Raw genomic sequence first — 24,543 nt, 5'->3', positions numbered from 1 at the left:
GCACACTGTAGACATTTAAGAGTATTTCCCAGAATTTAACAGTATATTTTTTTCAAAGTAAAATACATGAATCAAAATTTACTGTAACCTCACAACAAATTAATATATATTAAAAAAAAAATCAATAACTTTATATGTCAAAGCATTTAACTTCACAGCAAAATACTGTAAATGTTACTGTGGAATTAGCCAGTGGCTGTTTATCAGTTCATTAATGTGCATTATTGTCCTCAATAAATGCATTTAAAAAAAAAAAAGTTGGCTCTTGACTGTGGGTTGGATTCAAGTGTGTAAAAATTTTAATACGGACACTCACACATACCACTTTTATAACAAAATGTGTACATTTCTGCAGTTTTTTATGCATTATCATTTTTTTAGATATAATAATAAAATCGCCATGAATACAACAGTTCCATCATGTCACGCGTGCATGCTGTGAAAAACCTAAAAAAAAAAAAAATAATTAAAAAAAAAAAAAAAAAAAAAAAAGCGTTATCCTGCAGATTCGGCATTAATTGTGTCAGTCGTGTGTATTTCTAATTAACTGACGTATAGTTAATTGTTCAATGTGTGCTTATTTATGACACTCAAAGACAAATAAACAGCAGTTTAGTGCAGGAATTTTTTTTTTTTTTTTTGCACCTTTTCAAATGTGCGTTACCAGGCTCTGATGCCCTGCAGAGTCCCCTGGCATGGCGGGGCCACAGTCCCTTGCGCGGGTTGGCCCTGCGTCTGCGCCCCCAGGGGCCCCAAAGTCATGCTCATGAAGGCGTTGGCCGCGGTACTGGAGGGCTGCAGGGCGGGCAGACTCGTACAATAAGTGTTGCTGTAGGCAGAGTTGCTGTACGTGTAGGCCGGGTAGCCGCTGTAGCTGTACGGGCTCGCTGCGACCGAGTAAGAGGCGTTATAAGTCGGGGATCCAGTCAAACAGGGCCGCCCGTCGCGCACCAGCACCGGTACGTGCACCCGCCTGGGCGGCGCCGGCGGCGGCGGCGCTGGATTGTGAGGATGATGATGGTGATGGTGATGATGATGATGGCCGACCATTTCCAGGGACTTGTCCTGCCGCTGCCTCTTGCATTTGTACCTGCGGTTCTGGAACCAGATCTTCACCTGCGTGGGTGTGAGCTTGAGCGAGCCGGCCAGGTGTTCTCTCTCCGGGGCGGACAGGTAGCGCTGCCGCTTGAAGCGACGCTCCAGCTCGAACACCTGCGTCTGGGAGAAGAGGACCCGGGGCTTCCTGCGGGTCCTCTGCTGCTTGCTGGCCGGCTTCTCGGCCTCCTCGCCCCGCAGCGACGCGCACACCTCTGCGCGGCGAGCACCGGTGGGTGAAAAAAAAGCACACATGGCAACAATTAATGTCTATATAAATCTGCATTTCACAATTTAGCGACTCAGTTAAAAAAATAGTCAAATAAAAACCCAACCAACTTATTTATAATTTATATTTGTATGAATTATTTTCCAAAAATAACACCAGCCAAAAACATATAACAAACAGACAAAGCAACTAAAACTAGGGATGTCCGATAATGGCTTTTTTTTTGCCAATATCCGATATTCCGATATTGTCCAACTCTTAATTACCGATACCGATATCAACCGATACCGATATATACAGTCGTGGAATTAATTAATACAATAAAATAAGATAAATAAATTAAAAACATTTTCTTGAATAAAACAGAAAGTAAAACAATATAAAAACAGTTACATAGAAACTAGTAATTAATGAAAATGAGTCAAATTAACTGTTAAAGGTTAGTACTATTAGTGGACCAGCAGCACGCACAATCATGTGTGCTTACGGACTGTATCCCTTGCAGACTGTATTGATATGTAATATATTTCAATATAATGGCTTTTTGCCGATATCCGATATTCCGATATTGACCAAACCCTTAATTACCGATACCGATATCAACCGATGCCGATATCAACCGATATATACAGTCGTGGAATTAACACATTATTATGCCTAATTTGGACAACCAGGTATGGTGAAGATAAGGTCCTTTAAAAAAAAAAAAAAATTTATACAATAAAATAAGATAAATAAATTAAAAACATTTTCTTGAATAAAAAAGAAAGTAAAACAATATAAAACAGTTACATAGAAACTAGTAATTAATTAAAATGAGTAAAATTAACTGTTAACGGTTAGTACTATTAGTGGACCAGCAGCACGCACAATCATGTGTGCTTACGGACTGTATCCCTTGCAGACTGTATTGATATATAGTAGGGATGTCCGATAATGGCTTTTTGCCGATATCCGATATTCCGATATTGACCAAACCCTTAATTACCGATACCGATATTAACCGATATATACAGTCGTGGAATTAACACATTATTATGCCTAATTTGGACAACCAGGTATGGTGAAGATAAGGTCCTTTTTAAAAAAGAATTAATACAATAAAATAAGATAAATAAATTAAAAACATTTTCTTGAATAAAAAAGAAAGTAAAACAATATAAAAACAGTTACATAGAAACTAGTCATTAATGAAAATGAGTCAAATTAACTGTTAAAGGTTAGTACTATTAGTGGACCAGCAGCACGCGCAATCATGTGTGCTTACGGACTGTATCCCTTGCAGACTGTATTGATATATATTGATATATAATGTAGGAACCAGAATATTAATAACAGAAAGAAACAACCCTTTTGTGCGAATAAGTGTGAATGAGTGTAAATGGGGGAGGGAGGTTTTTTGGATTGGTGCACTAATTGTAAGTGGATCTTGTGTTTTTTATGTTGATTTAATAAAAAAACTAAAAAAAAAAAAAACGATACCGATAATTAAAAAAAAACAATACCGATAATTGTGTCAAATGCAGAGAATAATTTCGCCACACCTAGTGTGTGTGTGACAATGATGGGTACTTTAACTTTAACTTGAAATTTCCAATATTACATTTTAAAGCATTTATCGGCCGATAATATCGGAAATCTCTAAATAAAACCAAACAAAACAAAACACACATATATATTATGCTCACTTATTTATTTGCAGAGTAATAAAAACAACCAAAAAATATTGACATATTTTCAGATAATAATTCCAAATGTATACAAAATATTAATTTTCTGAGCTGACCAATATTTATTGTTGATTTCATTTTGGAGCCCATCAAAAATAAATCTAATATTTCTGTATAGTACTCCATTATAATTTTTTAAATGATTTTATATATTGATTATTTCTATTGTCCTATTTGTTATTGTATTTGCAGTGTTGTTGCACCATGCTGTTTGAGTGCGACTGAACTTACTGGACTATTTATTTGGCAATGTATAACATATTGTATAATAAATAAAAATAAATACACATTATGTCAAGTAAGTATAATCGGGTTACTGTCTCGCAATATGTGTTATTATTTTGATTTTATAGCTTGCTGCATAAAATGATGTTATTACAGTTAAATGACACGTTGGCCCGCAAAGTATTGAGGTAAAATAAATAAAAAACGACAATAAAAACGTAAGCAAACTCAGCAGGCACGAGACATTGATACAACGTTGATTATACCTAAATGTCTTTTAAAACTGACTTTGAAACAACTGTGCAAAATAGTTGTATTTGTAAATGGAGACAGCGTTGGTGCCCAACATTGGATCCACGTTGTTGGTTGGGAAATGACCAAATTTCAATGGTCAAATCAACGTCACAACCTGACATTGAAAAAAATAGTCAAATGCAAACCCAACAACGTATTTATTTGCAAAGGAATACAGTTATTTATTTATTAATATTTTCAGATAATAATTCAAAATGTAAACAAAATATTATTTTCCCGAGCTGACCAATATTTATTGTTGATTTCATTTTGGAGCCCATCAAAAATAAATCTAGTATTTCTGTATAGTACTCATTATCATTTTTTAAATTATTTTATATATTGATTATTTCTATTGTCCTATTTATTATTGTATTTGCAGTGTTGTTGCACCATGCTGTTTGAGTGCGACTGAACTTACTGGACTATTTATTTGGCAATATGTAATATACTGTATAATAAATCAATGGTAAATGGGTTATACCTGTATAGCGCTTTTCTACCTTCAAGGTACTCAAAGCGCTTTGACACTATTTCCACATTCACCCATTCACACACACACACATTCACACACTGATGGTGGGAGCTGCCATGCAATGCCCTAACCACGACCCATCAGGAGCAAGTGTGAAGTGTCCTGCTCAAGGACACAACAGACGTGACTAGGTTGGTAGAAGTTGGGAATCGAACCAGGAACCCTCAGGTTGCTGGCACGGTCACTCTCCCACGCCAAATAAGAATAAATGCACGATATGTCAAGTAAGTATAATCAGGTTACTGTCTTGAAATATGTGTTATTATTTTAGTTTTACAGCTTGCTGCGTAAAAAATGATGTTATTATGACACAGGCATGATAAAATAAAAATAAAAACGACAATAAAAACGTAAGCAAACTCAGCAGGCACGAGACATTGATACAAGGTTGATTATACATATATGTCCTTTAAAAGTGACTTTGAAACAACGTTGCAAAATAGTTATATTTGTAAATTGAGACAACGTTGATGTCTAACGTTGGATCCATGTTGTTGGTTGGGAAATGACCACATTCCAATGGTCAAATCAACGTCACAACCCAACATTGATTAAACGTCGTCAAAAAGCATGTTGTTTCAACGTTATGTTTGAGTTGCCCAACGTCAGGACCTAATTCAACAAGTTCTCAACATTGCTTTAATGTCTTGTGCCTGCTGGGAAATTAATATGTAATAAGAAAAGGAAGAAGACTTGGAAATTGGTAATATGCTTTGTCACTTATAACACAAAGCCGAGACAAAATCTATTTCCTTTTTTTTTTTTGCACTCTTTTAAAATAAAAAAAAATATCAAAAAGGCCCACACTTGATTTGGTGGGTAAAGTTTGGACACCCCTGCTTTAACAATTCAAATTATTGTGCAGATTTGCCCCAAAATAACCCAATCAAACTGTCCGAACCGGAACCGTTTGACCATATCTTGTTTGTTATTTGAATGTCATTTAGTATGTCTTTTGTTTTCTAAACCTTCATGTAACGCTGAATTTCTCCTTGAGATGAACATCGCATCAAACTGACCGACTTTTTGGGGATTACTTTTAAGCAGGGCGATCAAAAATGATGAGTTAACTCATGTGATTGATCACAAAACATTGCATTAATCATGCATTTATGCAGATTAATCACACAATTTATTTATTTGATTGCGCTCTCTGGCAAATATCACTTCAAAACAATAAACCCCAATTAAAAACTGCACAACATTTTGACAATAGAATTGCATCTGTGTCCAAATATCAGGGTATTTTTATACGTTGATTTAAACCAGGGGTGTCAAAGTCAAGGCCCGCGGCCAGATCCGCCCCGTGAATGAATTATCGGGTGATATTTGATTAGTATTAGAACCGGCCCGCAGGCCACAGCCGCCTGCTGCTGTTTTGCACGCACCAATACTCCATCAGTGTTGGCGCTAGGAATTTTCAAAATGGTCATCAAGTCATGAAAATGGGGTCCCACAGTAAATGTTTGGGGTCCCACTTTTTTGTAACCGTTTTGAAAAATAAATGTATGCATTATCCTGTTATATCTCACATTTTATATTGTGCTTTGGAAAAAGGTTGCCATAAACGTTACTTAATTCATTAAAAAAAACTACAAAAGAAAACAAATTTTTATGCATAACTAAATGTATTCAGTTATAAACATTCATTCACTTTCTTCTTTCTTTCATGCATCTAAACTTTACCGCTGCCGGTATTTTTTTCTATATTTTTATTGTAATATTTTTAAAATGTGTTTGTTCTATTTTTGGCCAAAGTAAGACCAAGAAAACAACCTGAAGTTGCCTTTATTTTTTATTTTTAATGCCATTACTGCAATATTCCGGCCCGCGTCGGCACAGATTTTTCCTCCATGCGGCCCCTGAGTTAAAATGAGTTTGACACCCCTGCTTTAAACGATGCATGCAAGTAATAACTCCAACTTGATGTCCAGCCTGTCATTTTAATGTGTCATTTTATGTGTAACTTGCCTCTTGGGAAGGACTCCCTTGAAAAAGAGGTTTGTAATATCAATTGGATTTTTTTCCTGGTTAAATAAAGGTTATATATAAAATAATCCAAAAATCAACAATGTGATTATTACACACTAAAAACTTCTGGGTTATTTTGCTAACCCAATTTATGAGTTGTGAGTGTTGGGTTACATTTTGGAGTTATTGTTTTTGAAGCGCAATCAATTTTTGGGGTTATAAGAGTATGATTTTAACTCAATTTATGGGTTTTCAAAGTTATGAACCATTTTTGGGTTGTTTTTCAATGATTAACACATTTTGGGGTAAAGGCTTTTTTTTTTTAAATAAAAAAATTACTTTTTTCTTGAAGGGAATTTTATTAAAGATTAATCTCATTAACATTATTTCCAATCACACATCTTATGTACATGTAAATATTTGAGCGTGCTTTACAGAACTACTATGACCATGTAAAAAAAATGTCACTCATGTCTTGCTTTTGAGGATATTTTAATGGAATAAAAATAATTTTGATCAGTAGTTGGGAAGGAGTAGGACAAACCAGCAGTAAAATTGATCATTTGGGTCAAGGAGCGCTAAAATGCGCAACCCAATAGTTGGGTTTGGAATAACCCAACAATGTAGTGAGCATAACTCAGCTTTTGTGTTAAATAAATTCAACCCAATAGTTGGGTTATGAATTAACCAACATTGAGTTAGCATAACTAAATTTTTCGGTTAAATAATTCAACCCAATAGTTTGGTTGGGAATAACCCAACATTAAGTTATCATAACTCAACTTTTTGGTTAAATAATTCAACGCAAAAGTTGGGTGGAAAAAATTGACCCAAAATGTTGAGTTAAAATAACTCAAATAAGGGGTTTGTCCTTTTCTGAACCAGCAGTTGGGTTAAAATTGGATTATTTTTTAACCCAACATTTTTTAGTATGTTTTAACTGTTGAAGTGTCCAATTATGAGAAATTAAGAATAAGAATACTGTAAAATTGAGTGTTTTTTTTTTTTTACTTACTTTAAATAGATAAACAGTTTTATGCCATAAAATATACAGATTTTTTTAATTTTTTACACACACTAAAAAAATACCGGGTTATTTTGATAACCCAATTTATGAGTTGCTAGTGTTGGGTTAAATGTTGGAGTTATTTTTTTGAATAGCAATCCATTTTTGGGGGTTATAAGGGTATTAATTTAACAGAATGTCTGGGTTTTCAAAATGATGAATAATTTTTGGGTTGTTTTTCAACAAGTAACGCATTTTAGGGTGAAACGCTTTTTTTTATATTAAAAAGTGACTTTTTTCTTGAAGGGAATTTTATTATGGATTAATCACATTAACATTATTTACAATCACCCAACATTGAGTTAGCACTACTCAACTTTTGGGTTAAATAATTCAACCCAACAGTTTGGTTGGAAATAACCCAACATTAAGTTATCGTAACTCAACTTTTTGGTGAAATAATTCAACGCAAAAGTTGGGTTGAAAAAAATCAACCCTAAATGTTGAGTTAAAATAACTCAATGAGGGGTTCGTCCTTTTCGGAACCAGCAGTTGGGTTGAAATGGGTCAGTTTTAACCCAACATTTTTTAGTGTGCAGTTTAAATTTATGGTAATTTGTTGTGATATTGTTATGATTACATTAATTTACTGTGAAATAAAAGGATATCAGATTTTTTTTTTTACTGCCACTTGTTTTAATATTATATGCAAGTACATTTGGAAAATACTGCTAAATGCTGTGAAATCCTGGAATTTTTTAACCCATCATTTTTTAGTGTTTAGGACTCCCCTTGAAAAAGAGGTTTTTAATATCAATGGGATTTTTTTCTCTGTTTAAATAAAGGTTATATATAAAATAATCCAAAAATCAACTATGTGATTATTATAATATGATTTTTTTAAATGACAGTACTTTTATGGCTAAATATAGCATCATGGAAATGTGTTTTTATATCCTGATGATATTTGACCTCATTAGTTTAAGTGTGCTTTTAATATTAAAACAGCATGTTGCACTTCTGCACAAGGTGTGGCATGATCAAATATTTAACATTTTGCGGTTAAGTTATTACCGTACTGATTTTAATGTGAGCTGCACTCACTGGTGTCTTGGTCCTCTTGGAGGTCCGCGGCATTGGGTTGCACAATTCAGCGCTCCCTGACCCATAAATTGGGTTTGGAATAACCCAACATTGTAGTGAGCATAACTCAACTTTTCGGTTAAATAATTCAACCCAATATTTTGGTTGGGAATAACCCAACATTAAGTTACCATAACTCAACTTTTTGGTGAAATATTTCAACGCAAAAGTTGTGTTGAAAAAAATCAATCCAAAATGTTGAGTTAAAATGACTCAATAAGTGGTTCGTCCTTTTCTGAACCAGCAGTTGGGTTGAAATTGGTGTTATTTTTTAACCCAACATTTTTTAGTGTACAGTTTAAATTTATATTAATTTGTTGTGATATTGCTATGATTGCAGTATTTTACTGTGAAATAACGTTAATTGCTGTGAAATATAAGGGTATCATAATTTTTTTTTACTGCCATTTGTTTTTAATACATGCAAGTAAATCTGGAAAAATACTGATGAATACTGTGAAATCCTGGAATTTTTTTTTCACAGCATGTACAAGAGTGTGCAACGCATGCAGTACCCCCCAATAAACAAATTAATTTACAGTTATTTTTGGGTGAAATGCTTTTTTTTTTATTAAAAAGTGACTTTTTCTTGAATTTTATTAAGGATTAATCTCATTAACATTATTTACAATCACCCAAAATTGAGTTAGCCTAACTCAACTTTTGGGTTAAATAATTCAACCCAATAGTTTGGTTGGAAATAACCCAACATTAAGTTACCATAACTCAACTTTTTGGTGAAATAATTCAACGCAAAAGTTGGGTTGAAAAAAATCCACCCAAAATGTTGAGTTAAAATAACTCAAATAAGGGGTTCGTCCTTTTCGGAACCAGCAGTTGGGTTAAAATGGGTTATTTTTTAACCCAACATTTTTAGTGTGCAGTTTAAATTTATAGTAATTTGTTGTGATATTGTTATGATTGCATTATTTTACTGTGAAATAAAAGGATATCAGATTTTTTTTTACTGCCATTTGTTTTAATATTACATGAATTTACCATGAATTGATTGACGTGGACCCCGACTTAAACAAGTTGAAAAACTTATTCGGGTGTTACCATTTAGTGGTCAATTGTACAGAATATGTACTGAACTGTGCAATCTACTAATAAAAGTTTCAATCAATCAATCAATGCAAGTAAATCTGGAAAAATACTGTTAAATGCTGTGGAATCCTGGAATTTTTTAACCCAACAATTGTTTTGTGTGCAGGACTCCTCTTGAAAAAGAGTTTTTTAATATCAATGGGATTTTTCTCTCTGTTTAAATAAAGGTTATATATAAAATAATCCAAAAATCAACAATGTGATTATTATAATATGACTTTTTTTTTTAACGACAGTACTTTTATGGCTACATATAGTATCATGGAAATGTGTTTTTATATCCTGATGATATTTGACCTCTTTAGTTTAAGTGTGCTTTTAATGTTAAAGCAGCATGTTGCACTTCTGCACAAGGTGTGGCATGATCAAATATTTAACATTTTGCGGTTAAGTTATTACCGTACTGATTTTAATGTGAGCTGCACTTACTGGTGTCTTGGTCCTCTTGGAGGTCCGTGGCATTGGGTTGCACAATTCAGCGCTCCTTAACCCAATAGTTGGGTTTGGAATAACCCAACATTGTAGTGAGCATAACTCAACTTTTGGGTTAAATAATTCAACCCAATAGTTTGGTTGGAAATAACCCAACATTAAGTTACCATATCTCAACTTTTTGGTGAAATATTTCAACGCAAAAGTTGGGTTGAAAAAAATCCACCCAAAATGTTGAGTTAAAATAACTCAAATAAGTGGTTCGTCCTTTTCGGAACCAGCAGTTGGGTTAAAATGGGTTATTTTTTAACCCAACATTTTTTAGTGTGCAGTTTAAATTTATAGTAATTTGTTGTGATATTGTTATGATTACAGTATTTTACTGTGAAATAACAGTTAATTGCTGGAAATATAAGGATATCATATTTTTGTTTACTGCCATTTCTTTTAATATTACATGCAAGTAGATCTGGAAAAATACTGTTAAATGCTGTGAAATCCTGGAATTTTTCCCATAGCGTGTACAAGAGTGTGCAACGCATGCAGTACCCCTCAATAAACAAATTAATTTACAGTCATTTTTGGGTGAAAGGCTTTTTTTTATTTTTTTTTTATTAAAAAGTGACTTTTTTCTTAAATTTTATTAAGGATTAATCTCATTAACATTATTTACAATCACCCAAAATTAACAATTAAATTAAATACTGTTAAATGCTGTGAAATCCTGGAATTTTTTTCACAGAGTGTACAAGAGTTTGCAACACATGCAGTACCCCTCAATAAACAAATTAATTTACAGTTATTTTTGGGTGAAAGGCTTTTTTTTTTAAATTAAAAAGTGACTTTTTTCTTGAATTTTATGAAGGATTAATCTCATTAACATTATTTACAATCACCCAACATTCAGTTAGCATAACTCAACTTTTGGATTAAATAATTCAACCCAAAAGTTTGGTTGAAAATAACCCAACATTAAGTTACCATAACTCAACTTTTTGGTGAAATAATTCAACGCAAAAGTTGGGTTGAAAAAAATCCACCCAAAATGTTGAGTTAAAATAACTCAAATAAGGGGTTCGTCCTTTTCGGAACCAGCAGTTGGGTTAAAATGGGTTATTTTTTAACCCAACATTTTTTAGTGTGCAGTTTAAATTTATAGTAATTTGTTGTGATATTGTTATGATTACATTATTTTACTGTGAAATAAAAGAATATCAGATTTCTTTTACTGCCATTTGTTTTAATATTACATGCAAGTAAATCTGAAAAAATACTGTTAAATGCTGTGAAATCCTGTAATTTTTTAACTCAACATTTTTTAGTGTGCAATTTAAATTTTATAGTAATTTGTTGTGATATTGTTATGATTACATTATTTTACTGTGAAATCAAAGGATATCAGATTTTTTTTACTGGCATATCTTTTAATATTACATGCAAGTAAATCTGGAAAAATACTGTTAAATGCTGTGAAATCCTGGAATTTTTTAACTCAACATGTTTTAGTGTGCAGGACTCCCCCTGAAAAAGAGGTTTTAAATATCAATGGGAATTTTTTTCTCCTGTTAAATAAAGGTTCTATATAAAATAATCCAAAAATTAACAATGTGATTATTATATAATATGATTTTTTTTTAATGACAGTACTTTTATGGCTAAATATAGCATCATGGAAATGTGTTTTTATATCCTGATGATATTTGACCTCATTAGTTTAAGTTTAATGTTAAAGCAGCATGTTGCACTTCTGCACAAGGTGTGGCATGATCAAATATTTAGTTTTGAAAATTTAGGTACCGTGTCAACACATTTTCCGGTGAGTTTCGCCAAAGTTAATACCCTACTGATTTGCACTTACTGGCGTCCTGGTCCTCCTGGAGGTCCGCGGCGTGCATCTGCACCGGGAGCCCGGCGGCAAACATCTCCGCCGGCAGCCCAGACTCGCCCAGCCGGTCCGGTGCCGCCAGCGCGCCGAAGTAGGACATCCGCTCGTCGCTCTCCGACAAGCCAGAGCTGATCGGACTCGGACTGTCTCTCCCGGCCAGCATGCAGGAGGGCGGCGAGTCGCGCCCGCGGGACCCGGACTGCTGCAGGCAGGAGATGAACTGCAGCTCCTGGGACTGTCGCTGCAACTCCAATTTCAGGATGTCCTTGACTGAAAAAGGCGTGGTGGAGGACGTTAAAGCCGGACTCGGGAGCATGATGGTGAATATCTGGGGACAATTTGTAGGATTTTTTTTTTTTCATGCAGACCGAGGAAAGAGCGGAGCAGGAGACATATCCCCCTGCAGGCTGCACTTGTGTGTGTGTGTGGGTGTGTGTGTGTGTGTGTGTGTGTGTGTGTGTGTGTGACTGAGGCTGAGGAGGGGGTCGATCCTGTTTGGTTGGCTTAAATTGAGTTCGAGAAAGATGCTGTCATCTCCACGCCCCTCCCATAAGCCTCTCTCTCTCTCTCTCTGCATCTTTTAGGACAATTCCAACCTCATTTAACTTAAAGGCCTATACCAGGGGTCGGCAACCCGCGGCTCTAGAAACGCATGCGGCTCTTTAGCGCCGCCCTAGTGGCTCTCTGGAGCTTTTTCAGAAATGTATGAAAAATGGAAAAAGATGAGGGGAAAACAATCTATTTTTTGTTTTAATATGGTTTCTGTAGGAGGACAAACATGACAGAAACCTCCATAATTGTTATAAAGCACACTGTTTATATTAAACATGCTTCACTGATTCGAGTATTTGGCTAGCGCAGTTTTGTCCTACTAATTTTGGCGGTCCTTGAACTCACCGTTTGTTTACATGTATAACTTTCTAGGACGTGTTTTATGCCACTTCTTTTTCTGTCTCATTTTGTCCACCAAACTTTTAAGGTTGTGCATGAAAGGTGAGTTTTGTTGATGTTATTGACTTGTTGGAGTGCTAATCAGACATATTTGGTCACTGCATGACTGCAAGCTAATCGATGCTAACATGCTATTTAGGCTAGCTATATGTACATATTGCATCATAATGCCTTATTTGTAGCTATATTTGAGGTCATTTAGTTTCCTTTAAGTCCTCTTAATTCAATTTATATCTCATGACACACTATCTGTATGTAATATGGCTTTTAATTTTTTGCGGCTCCAGACAGATTTTTTTTGTATTTTTGGTCCAATATGGCTCTTTCAACATTTTGGGTTGCCGACCCCTGGCCTATACTGAAATTAATTTTTTAAATTTAAACGGGGATAGCAGATCCATTCTATGTGTCAAACTTGATCATTTCGCGATATTGCCATATTTTTGCTGAAAGGATTTAGTAGAGAACATCGACGATAAAGTTCGCAACTTTTGGTCGCTGATTAAAAAAAAGCCTTGCCTGTACCGGAAGTAGCGTGACGTCACAAGTTGAAAGTCTCCTCACATTTCCCCATTGTTTACACCAGCAGCGGAGCGATTCGGACCGAGAAAGAGACGATTACCCCATTAATTTGAGCGAGGATGAAAGATTCATGGATGAAAAATATGAGAGTGAAGGACTATAGTGCAGTGCAGGACGTATCTTTTTTCGCTCTGACCGTAACTTAGGTACAAGGGCTCATTGGATTCCACACTCTCTCCTTTTTCTATTGTGGATCACGGATTTGTATTTTAAACCACCTCGGATACTATAGTGCCCTCCAAAAGTATTGGAACACTGAGTCCAATTTGTTTATTTTTGTTGTAGACTGAAAACATTTGGGTTTGACATCAAAAGATGAATACGGGACAACAGATCAACATTTCAGCTTTCATTTCCAGGTATTTACATCTGGATCTGATACACAACTTAGAAGATAGCACCTTTTGTTTGAACCTACCCCTTTTTCAGGAGAGCAAAAGTATTGGAACATGTGACTGACAGGTGTGTTTTGTTGCCCAGGTGTCTCCAAATTACATTGATTATTCAAACAATAAATATCACTGAATGTCTGAGCTCAGTTTCAGATTGGGTAGGATAGGATTTGCCTGTGCAGAATGCATTTAGAGGTGGAACCAACATGAAAACCAGGGAGCTGTCTATGGGTGAAAAAGAAGCAATTGTGAATCTGAGAGAAGATGGACTCAGAGCCATTGCACAAACATTGGCCATAGCCAGTACAACCATTCGGAATGTCCTGAAGAAGAAAGAAACCACTGGTGTACTAAGCAACAGACGTGGAACAGGTAGACCAAGGAAAACATCAGCACTTGATGACAGAAACATTGTGAGAGCTATAAAGAACAACCGTTAGTGACATCAGCAACGACCTCCAGAGGGCAGGAGTGAAGGTATCACAATCTAATGTTGGCAGAAGACTTCATGGACAGAAGTACAGAGGCTACACCAGAAGATGCAAACCACTCATTAGCAAGAAGAACAGGAAGGCCAGGCTGGAAATTGCCAAAAGGTACAGAGATGAGCCTCAAAAAGTCTGGAAAAAGTTTTATGGGACTGATGAGACAAATATTAACTTCTTTCAAAGTGATGGAAAGGCGAACGTTTGGAGAAAGAAAGAATCTGCTCATGATCCCAAACATACAAGCTCATCTGTGAAACGTCATGTCATGGCTTGGGCTTGCATGGCTTCTTCTGGTCATCTTCATTGATGATGTAACACATGATGGCAGCAGCAAAATGAACTCAGAAGTCTACAGAAACATTTTGTCTGCTAATTTAAAGAAAGATGCAACCAAACTGATTGGGAGATCCTTAATCATGCAGCAAGATAAGGACCAAAACAACAAAGGAGTTCATCGGGGCAAGAAGTGGAAGGTTTTAGACTGGCCAAGTCAGTCTCCAGACTTAAACCCAATAGAGCATGCATTTTACCTGCTGAAGAGGAGACTGAAGGGAGTAAATAACCCCCCAAAACAAACAACAACTGAAAGAGGCTGCAGTGAAAGCCTGGAAAAGCATCACAAAAGAAGAATGCAAAGGTTTGGTGATGTCAATGGCTCACAGGCTTGATGCACTTATTGAAAGCAAAGGATTTGCAACTAAATATTAAGTCTTATTCATTTTAATCTATTTTAAGTTTATATGTTCCAATACTTTTGCTCACCTAAAAATGTTTTGTTCCATTACAAATAATGCTATCTTCTAAGTTGTGTATCAGATTCAGATGCAAATACCTGGAAATGAAAGCTGAAATGTTGATCTCTTGTGTCATATTCATCTTTTGACGTCAAACCCAAATGTTTTCAGTCTACAACAAAAATAAAGGAACTGGCCTCACTGTTCCAATACTTTTGGAGGGCACTGTATATCCTCTTGAAAATGAGAGTCGAGAACGCGAAATGGACATTCACAGTGACTTTTATCTCCACGACAATACATCGGCGAAGCACTTTAGCTACGGAGCTAACGTGATAGCATCGTGCTTAACTGCAGATAGAAACAAAACAAATAAGCCCCTGACTGGAAGGATAGACAGAAGATCAACAATACTACCAAACTCTGGACCTGTAACCACACGGTTAATGCTGTACCGCCTGACGAAGCCTAGCAATGCTGTTGCCAACAACGCCATTGAAGCTAACTTAGCTACGGGACCTCAACAGAGCTATGCTAAAAACATTAGCTCTCCACCTACGCCAGCTCTCATCTGCTCATCAACACCGGTGCTCACCTGCGTTCCAGCGATCGGCGGCGCGACAAAGGACTTCATCCGATCATCGATGCGGTCGGCGGCTAGCGTCGGATAGCGCGTCGGATAGCGCGTCTGCTATCCAAGTCAAAGTCCTCCTGGTTGTGTTGCTGTAGCCAGACGCTAATACACCAATCGCACCTACAGGTATCTTCTTTGCAGTCTCCATTGTTCATTGAACAAATTGCAAAAGATTCACCAACACAGATGTCCAGAATACTGTGGAATTTAGCCATGAAAAAAGACGATTTAAGCTGGCAACTGACCTATTCCAAAATGTCTGATTCAACTACTGACGTCACGCGCATACGTCATCATACCAAGACGTTTTCAACCGGAAGTTTCCTGGGAAATTTAAAATTGCATTTTATAAGTTAACCCGGCCGTATTGGCATGTGTTGCAATGTTAAGATTTCATCACTGATGTATAAACTATCAGACTGCGTGGTCGGTAGTAGTGGGTTTCAGTAGGCCTTTAACACTTAATGGAAGCATAGGCACCGATTTACATTTCTGCCAGTGGGTGTTCAGTTTGTGTGTATTAGTGTTGTCCAGATACCAAAAGTATTTCAGTACTTTTCAATCCAATCCAATCCACTTTATTTATATGGCACATTTAAACAACAAAAATGTTTCCAAAGTGCTGCACAACAATATTAAAAACAATATTAAAATATTATCCTTAGCTCCACCAATGACTGAAAAAAACCAAAAAATAAATAAATAAAAATTCAATATAAAACAATATAAAAATAAATATGATTAAAAACTATTTTAAAGGGTAAAACCAATTAAAACAGTAAATAGAAATCAACATTTTTAAAAAACACAGAGGACCACACAACTCACGTAGTGTTAAAAGCCAAAGAATAAAAGTGGGTCTTAAAGGCCTACTGAAATGCGATTTTCTTATTTAAACGGGGATAGCAGGTCCATTCTATGTGTCATACTTGATTATTTCGCGATATGGACATATTTTTGCTGAAAGGATTTAGTAGAGAACATCGACGATAAAGTTCGCACCTTTTGATCGCTGATAAAAAAGCCTTGCCTGTACCGGAAGTAGCAGACGATATGCGCGTGACGTCACAGGTTGTGGAGCTCCTCACATCCGCACATTGTTTACAATCATGGCCACCAGCAGCGAGAGCGATTCGGACCGAGAAAGCGACGATTTCCCCATTAATTTGAGCGAGGATGAAAGATTTGTGGATGAGGAAAGTGAGAGTGAAGGACTATAGGGCAGTGGGAGCGATTCAGATAGGGAAGATGCTGTGAGAGGCTGGTAGGACCTGATATTCAGCTGGGAATGACTAAAACAGTAAATAAACACAAGACATATATATACTCTATTAGCCACAACACAACCAGGCTTATATTTAATATGCCACAAATTAATCCCGCATAACAAACACCTCCCCCCTCCCGTCCATATAACCCGCCAATACAACTCAAACACCTGCACAACACACTCAATCCCACAGCCCAAAGTACCGTTCACCTCCCCAAAGTTCATACAGCACATATATTTCCCCAAAGTCCCCAAAGTTACGTACGTGACATGCACATAGCGGCACGCACGTACGGGCAAGCGATCAAATGTTTGGAAGCCGCAGCTGCATGCGTACTCATGGTACCGCGTCTGCGCATCCAACTCAAAGTCCTCCTGGCAAGAGTCTCTGTTGTCCCAGTTCTCCACAGGCCAATGGTAAAGCTTGACTGTCATCTTTCGGGAATGTAAACAATGAAACACCGGCTGTGTTTGTGTTGCTGCAGCCGCCCGCAACACACCGCTTTCCACCTACAGCTTTCTTCTTTGCTGTCTCCATTGTTCATTGAACAAATTGCAAAAGATTCACCAACACAGATGTCCAGAATACTGTGGAATTTTGCGATGAAAACACACGACTTAATAGCTGGCCACCACGCTGTCCCAAAATATCCTCTATAATCCGTGACGTCACGTGCCGGCGTCATCATACCGAGACGTTTTCAGCAGGATATTTCGCGCAAAATTTAAAATTGCACTTTAGTAAGCTAACCCGGCCGTATTGGCATGTGTTGCAATGTTAAGATTTCATCATTGATGTATAAACTATCAGACTGCGTGGTCGGTAGTAGTGGGTTTCAGTAGGCCTTTAAGACGAGACTTAAAACACTCCACTGTGGGAGCAGTTGGAACATGGAGGGCCAGAGTGTTCCAGAGCTTAGGGCCGACCACAGAGAAGGCCCTGTCTCCCCTGGATTTAAGTCTGGTCTTGGGCACCACGAGCTGGAGCTGGCTCTCGGACCTCAGAAAGCGCGCAGGAGTGTAAATTTGGATGAGGTCCGAGATATACTGAGGTGCCAGTCCATGTAAAGCTTTAAAAACAAACAGCAACGTTTTAAAATCAATTCTAAAATGAACAGGACAGGGAGCCAGTGCAAACTCTGAAGAATTGGGGTTATATGCTTGCAATTCCTGGCCCCTGTTAAAAGTCGTGCTGCCGCGTTCTGGACTAACTGCAACCGGGAGAGAGCTTTTTGGCTAATGCCAGCATAAAGTGCATTGCAGTAGTCCAGGCCACTTGAAATAAAAGCATGCACGACTTGTTCAAAAAGGTTAAAAGATAAAAACGGCTTTACCATTGCTAAAAGACGAAGATGATAAAAACACGATTTTAAAATGCCATTGACTTGTTTGTCGAGTTTAAAATCGCTGTCTGTAGTGACGCCAGGGCTGGTGACTTTGGGACGCACATAATTTTGCAATGGTCCCAAGTCAGTGAGGGCCGGACCAAAAACTGAAATTTTTGTTTTTCCCTCATTCATTATTAAAAAATTCTGGGCTAACCAAGCCTTGATGTCGCATAGACAGTTGAGAAGGGGTGTCAGGGGGCCGTGGCCTTTTGAAATCGGCATATAAATTTGGCAGTCATCTGCATAAAAGCGATAAGACACTCCATGCCTCTTAAAAATCTCTCCAAGAGGGAGAAGATATAGCGCAAACAGGATGGGGCCTAGAATAGATCCCTGGGGGACACCACACTAAAGCGGAGCAGAAGAAGAGGTGGCGTCCCCCAGCCTGACAGAGAAGGACGTCTCTGACAGGTAGGATCTGAACCACTCTAATGCAGTTCCCCTGGCACCCACACAGTCTCTCAGGCGGTCTAAAAGAATTGTGTGGTCGACTGTGTCAAAGGCAGCTGTAAGATCTAAAAGCACTAAAATGTCAGAGCTGCCAGAATCAGACATTAAAAGCAAATCATTAAAAACCTTTAAAAGTGCAGATTCAGTACTATGCAAAGCTTTGTATCCAGACTGAAATGGATCTAAAGTGCAATTTTCATCTAAAAAAAGGTACTTTTCTAAATAAAGGGGACCACAAAAAATGTCATTATTGGCTTTATTTTGGGGGACCGTACTTGCCAGCCTTGAGACCTCCGAATTTGGGAGATGGGGGTGTTGAGGTAATAATCACTTATTCTTCGGTTGTATACTTTACATTAGTTTTGGATGATACCACAAATTTGGGTATCAATCCGATACCAAGTCATAACAGGATCATACATTGGTCATATTCAAAATCCTCATGTGCCCTGGGACATATTTACTGAGTTTATAAACATCCATCCATCCATCCATTTTCTACCGCTTATTCCCTTTGGGGTCGCGGGGGGCGCTGGAGCCTATCTCAGCTACAATCGGGCGGAAGGCGGGGTACACCCTGGACAAGTCGCCACCTCATCGCAGGGCCAACACAGATAGACAGACAACATTCACACTCACATCCACACACTAGGGCCAATTTAGTGTTGCCAATCAACTTATCCCCAGGTGCATGTCTTTGGAGGTGGGAGGAAGCCGGAGTACCCGGAGGGAACCCACGCAGTCACGGGGAGAACATGCAAACTCCACACAGAAAGATCCCGAGCCCGGGATTGAACCCAAGACTACTCAGGACCTTCGTATTGTGAGGCAGATGCACTAACCCCTCTGCCACCGTGAAGCCCCGTTTATAAACATAATATAAATTTAAAAAAAAAAAAAAAAACGAAAGAAGATGTTGTGATACCAAAAAATATCGACATAATCATAGTAGTATCGACTAGATACGCTATTGTACGTGGTATCATTACAGTGGATGTTAGGTGTAGATCCACTAATGGCGTTTGTTTACATTGTAGTGTCCCGGAAGAGTTGGTGCTGCAGGGAATTCTGGGAATTTGTTCTGTAGTGTTTATGTTGTGTTGCGGTGCAAATATTCTACCAAAATGTGTTTGTTGTTGTTGTTTAGTGTGGTTTCACTATATGGCACATGTTTATGACAGTGTTGGCATTGTTTATACTGCCACACTTAGTGTGACATGTATGGCTGTTGACTATGTATGGCTTCATTCGCTCGTGTGCAGTGTGTTCTAAGTCATGAAGGTTGTGTCAGTAGTTCTTTATCGGGCTCAACAAAATCATGGTTCGGTTTTGTTTATTGTAGACTATATGGGTTAGGGCTTTTTTAATCATGTAAAACGGACCAAACTTGTCACAAAATTAACAACAACAAGATTGATTTTTCAATAATTATTTAAAAGATTGGAAGTTGCCATCAATCCCACATCGGTGCTCGGGGCCTATGATTGGAAGTATATAATAGAACACCAAACTTCACTTCATGCACTGCAAATATGTGCTTTGTAAATGCACACTGGCTAAAAATTGCATTATTGTGTATTCAACATTTGCAGTAAAGTACTGTAAAATGTATTTCCAGCAATTAACTGTAAATGTTATGTGTGTACAGGGGAAGAAGACGGCACAGACAGCAGGGACGTTGTTTTAGCTCTATTTATTACTATGTACAGTAATATGAAGTGTGAAACCAACCCAAATATGTGTATGGTGTGCAACTATGTGTAGGAATTTAACTGTTGAGTGTTACCGGTAGTGTTGAGGCGGAAGACCAAAAGGGGCAAGCCAGGCTCTGAGGTCCGTGAGCAGGCAGGAAGTCGGGGGTAATAGCGAGGCGTCGAAAATCCGTGTCCAGGCGGGAGGTGGAGATCCATGAGGCAGCCAGGTAAGCAGAGGGAACACGGGGAGAAGAGACACACAGCTCGTGACGCGGGAACGGCGGTATGCTGCTGGAAGGCGACAAGGAGGACACGAGACAAATGAACACGAAGGGGGAGAAACACAGAGAGAGAAAGAATGCATAGAGCTTGATATATTCGGCTTACCGTACAGGACAGGTCGTTACGTTCTGGCACAGGATAGCAGGTTGCCCTGGCTTAAGAAGGCAGGAGAGCTCATCAGCAACAGGTGTGTAGATTGCTGATTGGCGATTGAATGCAGCCGCTTGCTGCAGCCGGAGTGGCGCGCAGGTGCGCCCAGCGCAGCGCCCAGATGAATGCGCACTGGGGTGCGCTCGGGCCGTGACAGTAAAATTACAACTAATTGCTATAAATTCACAATTGTAATTTTATAGTTTATTTCAATAAAATTACAAGTATACACTGTAGCTGCACAAATCTGTTGTATGACACTTGTTAGTTTTATGGCGCATGTTTGTCATGGGATTCGTTTACGCTTTTTGTACTATGGTTCTACAAGACTTGTTGGGTCTATGGCACTAGTTTGTTCTATGGATCTATAGCACTTGTTGGTTCTATGGTGATACAACACGTTTTGGGTCTGTGGTACTTGTTGGGTTTTGAGGTATTATGACACTTGTTGGTTAAGTGATTCGATTACAGTTTTTTGTTCTATGGGTCTACGACACTTGTTTTTATAGTTATGGTTCTACAGCACTTGTCGGTGAAATTATTCCATTAAACTTTTTTGTGCCATGGTTCTACTGCACTTGTCGGTGATATAATTCCATTAAACTTTTTTGTGCCATGGTTCTACAACACTTGTTGGTTCCATGGTCTATGGCACTAGTTTGTTTTATGGTTCTATAGCACTTGTTGGTTCCATGGTGATACAACACGTTTTGGGTCTATGGTACTTGTTGGTTTTGAGGTATTATGACACTTGTTGGTTAATTGATTCGATTACAGTTTTTTGTTCTATGGGTCTACGACACTTGTTTTTATAGTTATGGTTCAACAGCACTTGTCGGTGATATGAATCCATTAAACTTTTTTGTGCCATGGTTCTACAACACTTGTTGGTTCCATGGTCTAAGGCCTAGTTTGTACTATGGTTCTATAGCACTTGTTGGTTCTAAGGTGATACAACACGTTTTGGGTTTATGGTACTTGTTGGTTTTGAGGTATTATGACACTTGTTGGTTTTGAGGTATTATGACACTTGTTGGTTAATTGATTCGATTACAGTTTTTTGTTCTATGGGTCTACGACACTTGTTTTTATAGTTATATTTCTACGGCACTTGTCGGTGATATGATTCCATTAAACTTTTTTTGTGCCATGGTTCTACAACACTTGTTGGTTCCATGGTCTATGGCAGTGGTTCTCAACCTTTTTTCAGTTATGTACCCCATGTGAACATTTTTGTAATTCAAGTACCCCCTAATCAGAGCAAAGCATTTTTGGTTGAAAAAAAGAGATAAAGAAGTAAAATACAGCACTATGTCATCAGTTTCTGATTTATTAAATTGTATAACAGTGCAAATTATTGCTCATTTGTTGTGGTCTTTCTTGAACTATTTGGAAAAATATATATAAAAATAACTGAAAACTTGTTGAAAAATAAACAAGTGATTCAATTATAAATAAAGATTTCTACACATATAAGTAATCATCAACTTAAAGTGCCCTCTTTGGGGATTGTAATAGAGATCCATCTAGATTCATTAACTTATATCTAAACACACAAAAAAGAAATCTTTAACATCAATATTTATGGAACTTGTCCACAAAAAATCTAGCTGTCAACACTGAATATTGCATTGTTTAATTTCTTTTCACAGTTCTTTTTGACAGACATTTAAAAAAAATCTCACGTAGCCCTTGGCATACCTTCAAGTACCCCCAGGGGTAAGCGTACCCCCATTTGAGAACCACTGGTCTATGGCACTAGTTTGTTCGATAATTCTATAGCACTTGTTGGGTCTATGGTGATACGACACGTTTTGGGTCTATGGCGCTTGTTGGTTTTGAGGTATTATGACACTTGTTGGTTAATTGATTCGATTACAGTTTTTTGTTCTATGGGTCTACGACACTTGTTTTTATAGTTATGGTTCTACAGCAACTTGTTGATATGATTCCATTAAACTTTTTTGTGCCATGGTTCTACAACACTTGTTGGTTCCATGGTCTATGGCACTAGTTTGTTCTATGGTTCTATAGCACTTGTTGGGTCGATGGTGATACGACACGTTTTGGGTCTATGGTGCTTGTTGGTTTTGAGGTATTATGACACTTGTTGGTTAATTGATTCAATTACAGTTTTTTGTTCTATGGGTCTACGACACTTGTTTTTATAGTTATGGTCTACAGCAACTTGTTGATATGATTCCATTAAACTTTTTTGTGCCATGGTTCTACAACACTTGTTGGTTCCATGGTCTATGGCACTAGTTTGTTCTATGGTTCTATAGCACTTGTTGGGTCGATGGTGATACGGCACGTTTTGGGTCTATGGCGCTTGTTGGTTTTGAGGTATTATGACACTTGTTGGTTTATTGATTCAATTACAGTTTTTTGTTCTATAGGTCTACGACACTTGTTTTTATAGTTATCTACAATACTCCCTTGGTTTAACAGCATATACCACTTCACTATAACGATTTTCTAGTAATTTCACAGCAAGTTACTTTTGCAGTCACCTCTACAGTAATTTACTGGAAAAAATTTTAATTGCTTTGAAATATAAGGGTATGGTAATTTTTTACAGTCAATTGTTGTAATGTAATAGTACATTTTGGTCAGAGTATTTTACTCTGGACAAATATTGAAGTATTTTTACAGTTCCTAAGAGACAAATGAATTTACAGTAATCTGTTGTGATATTACAGTGCATGGTTACAGTATTTTGCTGTGAAATAACAGTTGTGAAATATAAGGATATCGTAATTTTCTTATGTACATGAAAATATTTGAGCATGCTGTATAGAACTACTATGACCATACACGTCAATTATTGTTAAAAAAAAAAAAAAGTCACTCATATCTTGCTTTTGAGTATATTTTAATGGAATAAAAATAATTTTGATCAGTAGTTGGGAAGGAGTAGGACAAACCAGCAATAAAATGCATAATTTTAACCAACTATTGGGTCAAGGAGCGCTAAATTGCGCAACCCAATCGTTGGGTTTGGAATAACCCAACATTGTATAGTGAGCATAACTCAGCTTTTGTGTTGCATAAATAAAACCCTCTAGTTGGGTTATGAATCAACCAACATTGAGTTAGCATAACTCAACTTTTGAGTTAAATAATTCAACCCAATAGTTTGGTTGGGAATAACCCAACCTTAAGTTATCATGCCTCAATTTTTTCGTTAAATAATTCAACGCAAAAGTTGGGTTGAAAAAATTAACCCAAAATGTTGAGTTAAAATAACTCAAATAAGGGGTTCGTCCTTTTCTGAACTAGCACTTGGGTTAAAATTGGGTTATTTTTTAACCCAACATTTTTTAGTGTGTAGTTTAAATTTACTGTGAAATAACAGTTCATAGCTGTGAAATATAAGGATATCATATTTTTTTTACTGCCATTTCTTTTAATATTGCATGCAAGTAAATCTGGAAAAATACTGTTAAATGCTGTGAAATCCGGGAAATTTTTTCACAGCGTGTACAAAAGTCTGCACCGCATGCAGTACTCCTCAAGAAACCAATTAATTTACAGTCATTTGTTGTGATATTACAAAGGATTAGTATTTTTCTATGAAATAACAGTTAATTGCTGTGAAATATAAGGATATTATATTTTTGTTACTGTTATTTGTTTTAATGTTATGTAACATTTGGAAAAATACTGTTAAATGCTCTGAAATCCTGGTAATTGTTTTCCCCACAGTGTTTATGTGTGCAGTTTCCCCTTAAGAGACAAAGTAATTGATATAAATGTGTTGTGATAATACAGATTGACAGTATTTACTGTGAAACAACAGTTAATGTGGTAAAACATAAGGGTATCATACTTTTTACAGTCATTTGTTTAAATGTTACAGTAAATTTGGAAAAA

The 24,543-nt window shown here is 37.1% G+C and overlaps 1 protein-coding gene across 1 annotated transcript; it reads right to left on the bottom strand.

Annotated features, from left to right (window-relative positions):
* Positions 1-500: 500 nt before the first annotated feature.
* On the bottom strand, positions 501-12,060 carry nkx2.3 (NK2 homeobox 3). The gene is made up of 2 exons (XM_061954366.1): positions 11,626-12,060; positions 501-1,310 (listed from the first exon to the last, which is right to left on the bottom strand). The coding sequence occupies exons 1-2, from the start codon at positions 11,966-11,968 to the stop codon at positions 661-663; spliced, it is 993 nt and encodes a 330-aa protein (XP_061810350.1). The 5' UTR covers positions 11,969-12,060; the 3' UTR covers positions 501-660.
* Positions 12,061-24,543: the final 12,483 nt, after the last annotated feature.

This window comes from Nerophis lumbriciformis, linkage group LG02 (genome assembly GCF_033978685.3).
Source record: "Nerophis lumbriciformis linkage group LG02, RoL_Nlum_v2.1, whole genome shotgun sequence".
Lineage (NCBI taxonomy): Eukaryota > Metazoa > Chordata > Actinopteri > Syngnathiformes > Syngnathidae > Nerophis > Nerophis lumbriciformis.
The sequence above is the reverse complement of the archived record's forward strand: the minus strand, read 5'-3'. Positions and strand labels throughout refer to the sequence as shown.

Coding starts and splice junctions, on each gene's coding strand:
- nkx2.3 (XM_061954366.1), bottom strand. CDS start 11,968: ATGCTCCCGAGTCCGGCTTTAACGTCCTCCACCACGCCTTTTTCAGTC. Junction 1,311..11,625: donor CCAGGAGGACCAGGACGCCA/GTAAGTGCAAAT, acceptor CTCGCCGCGCAG/AGGTGTGCGCGTCGCTGCGG.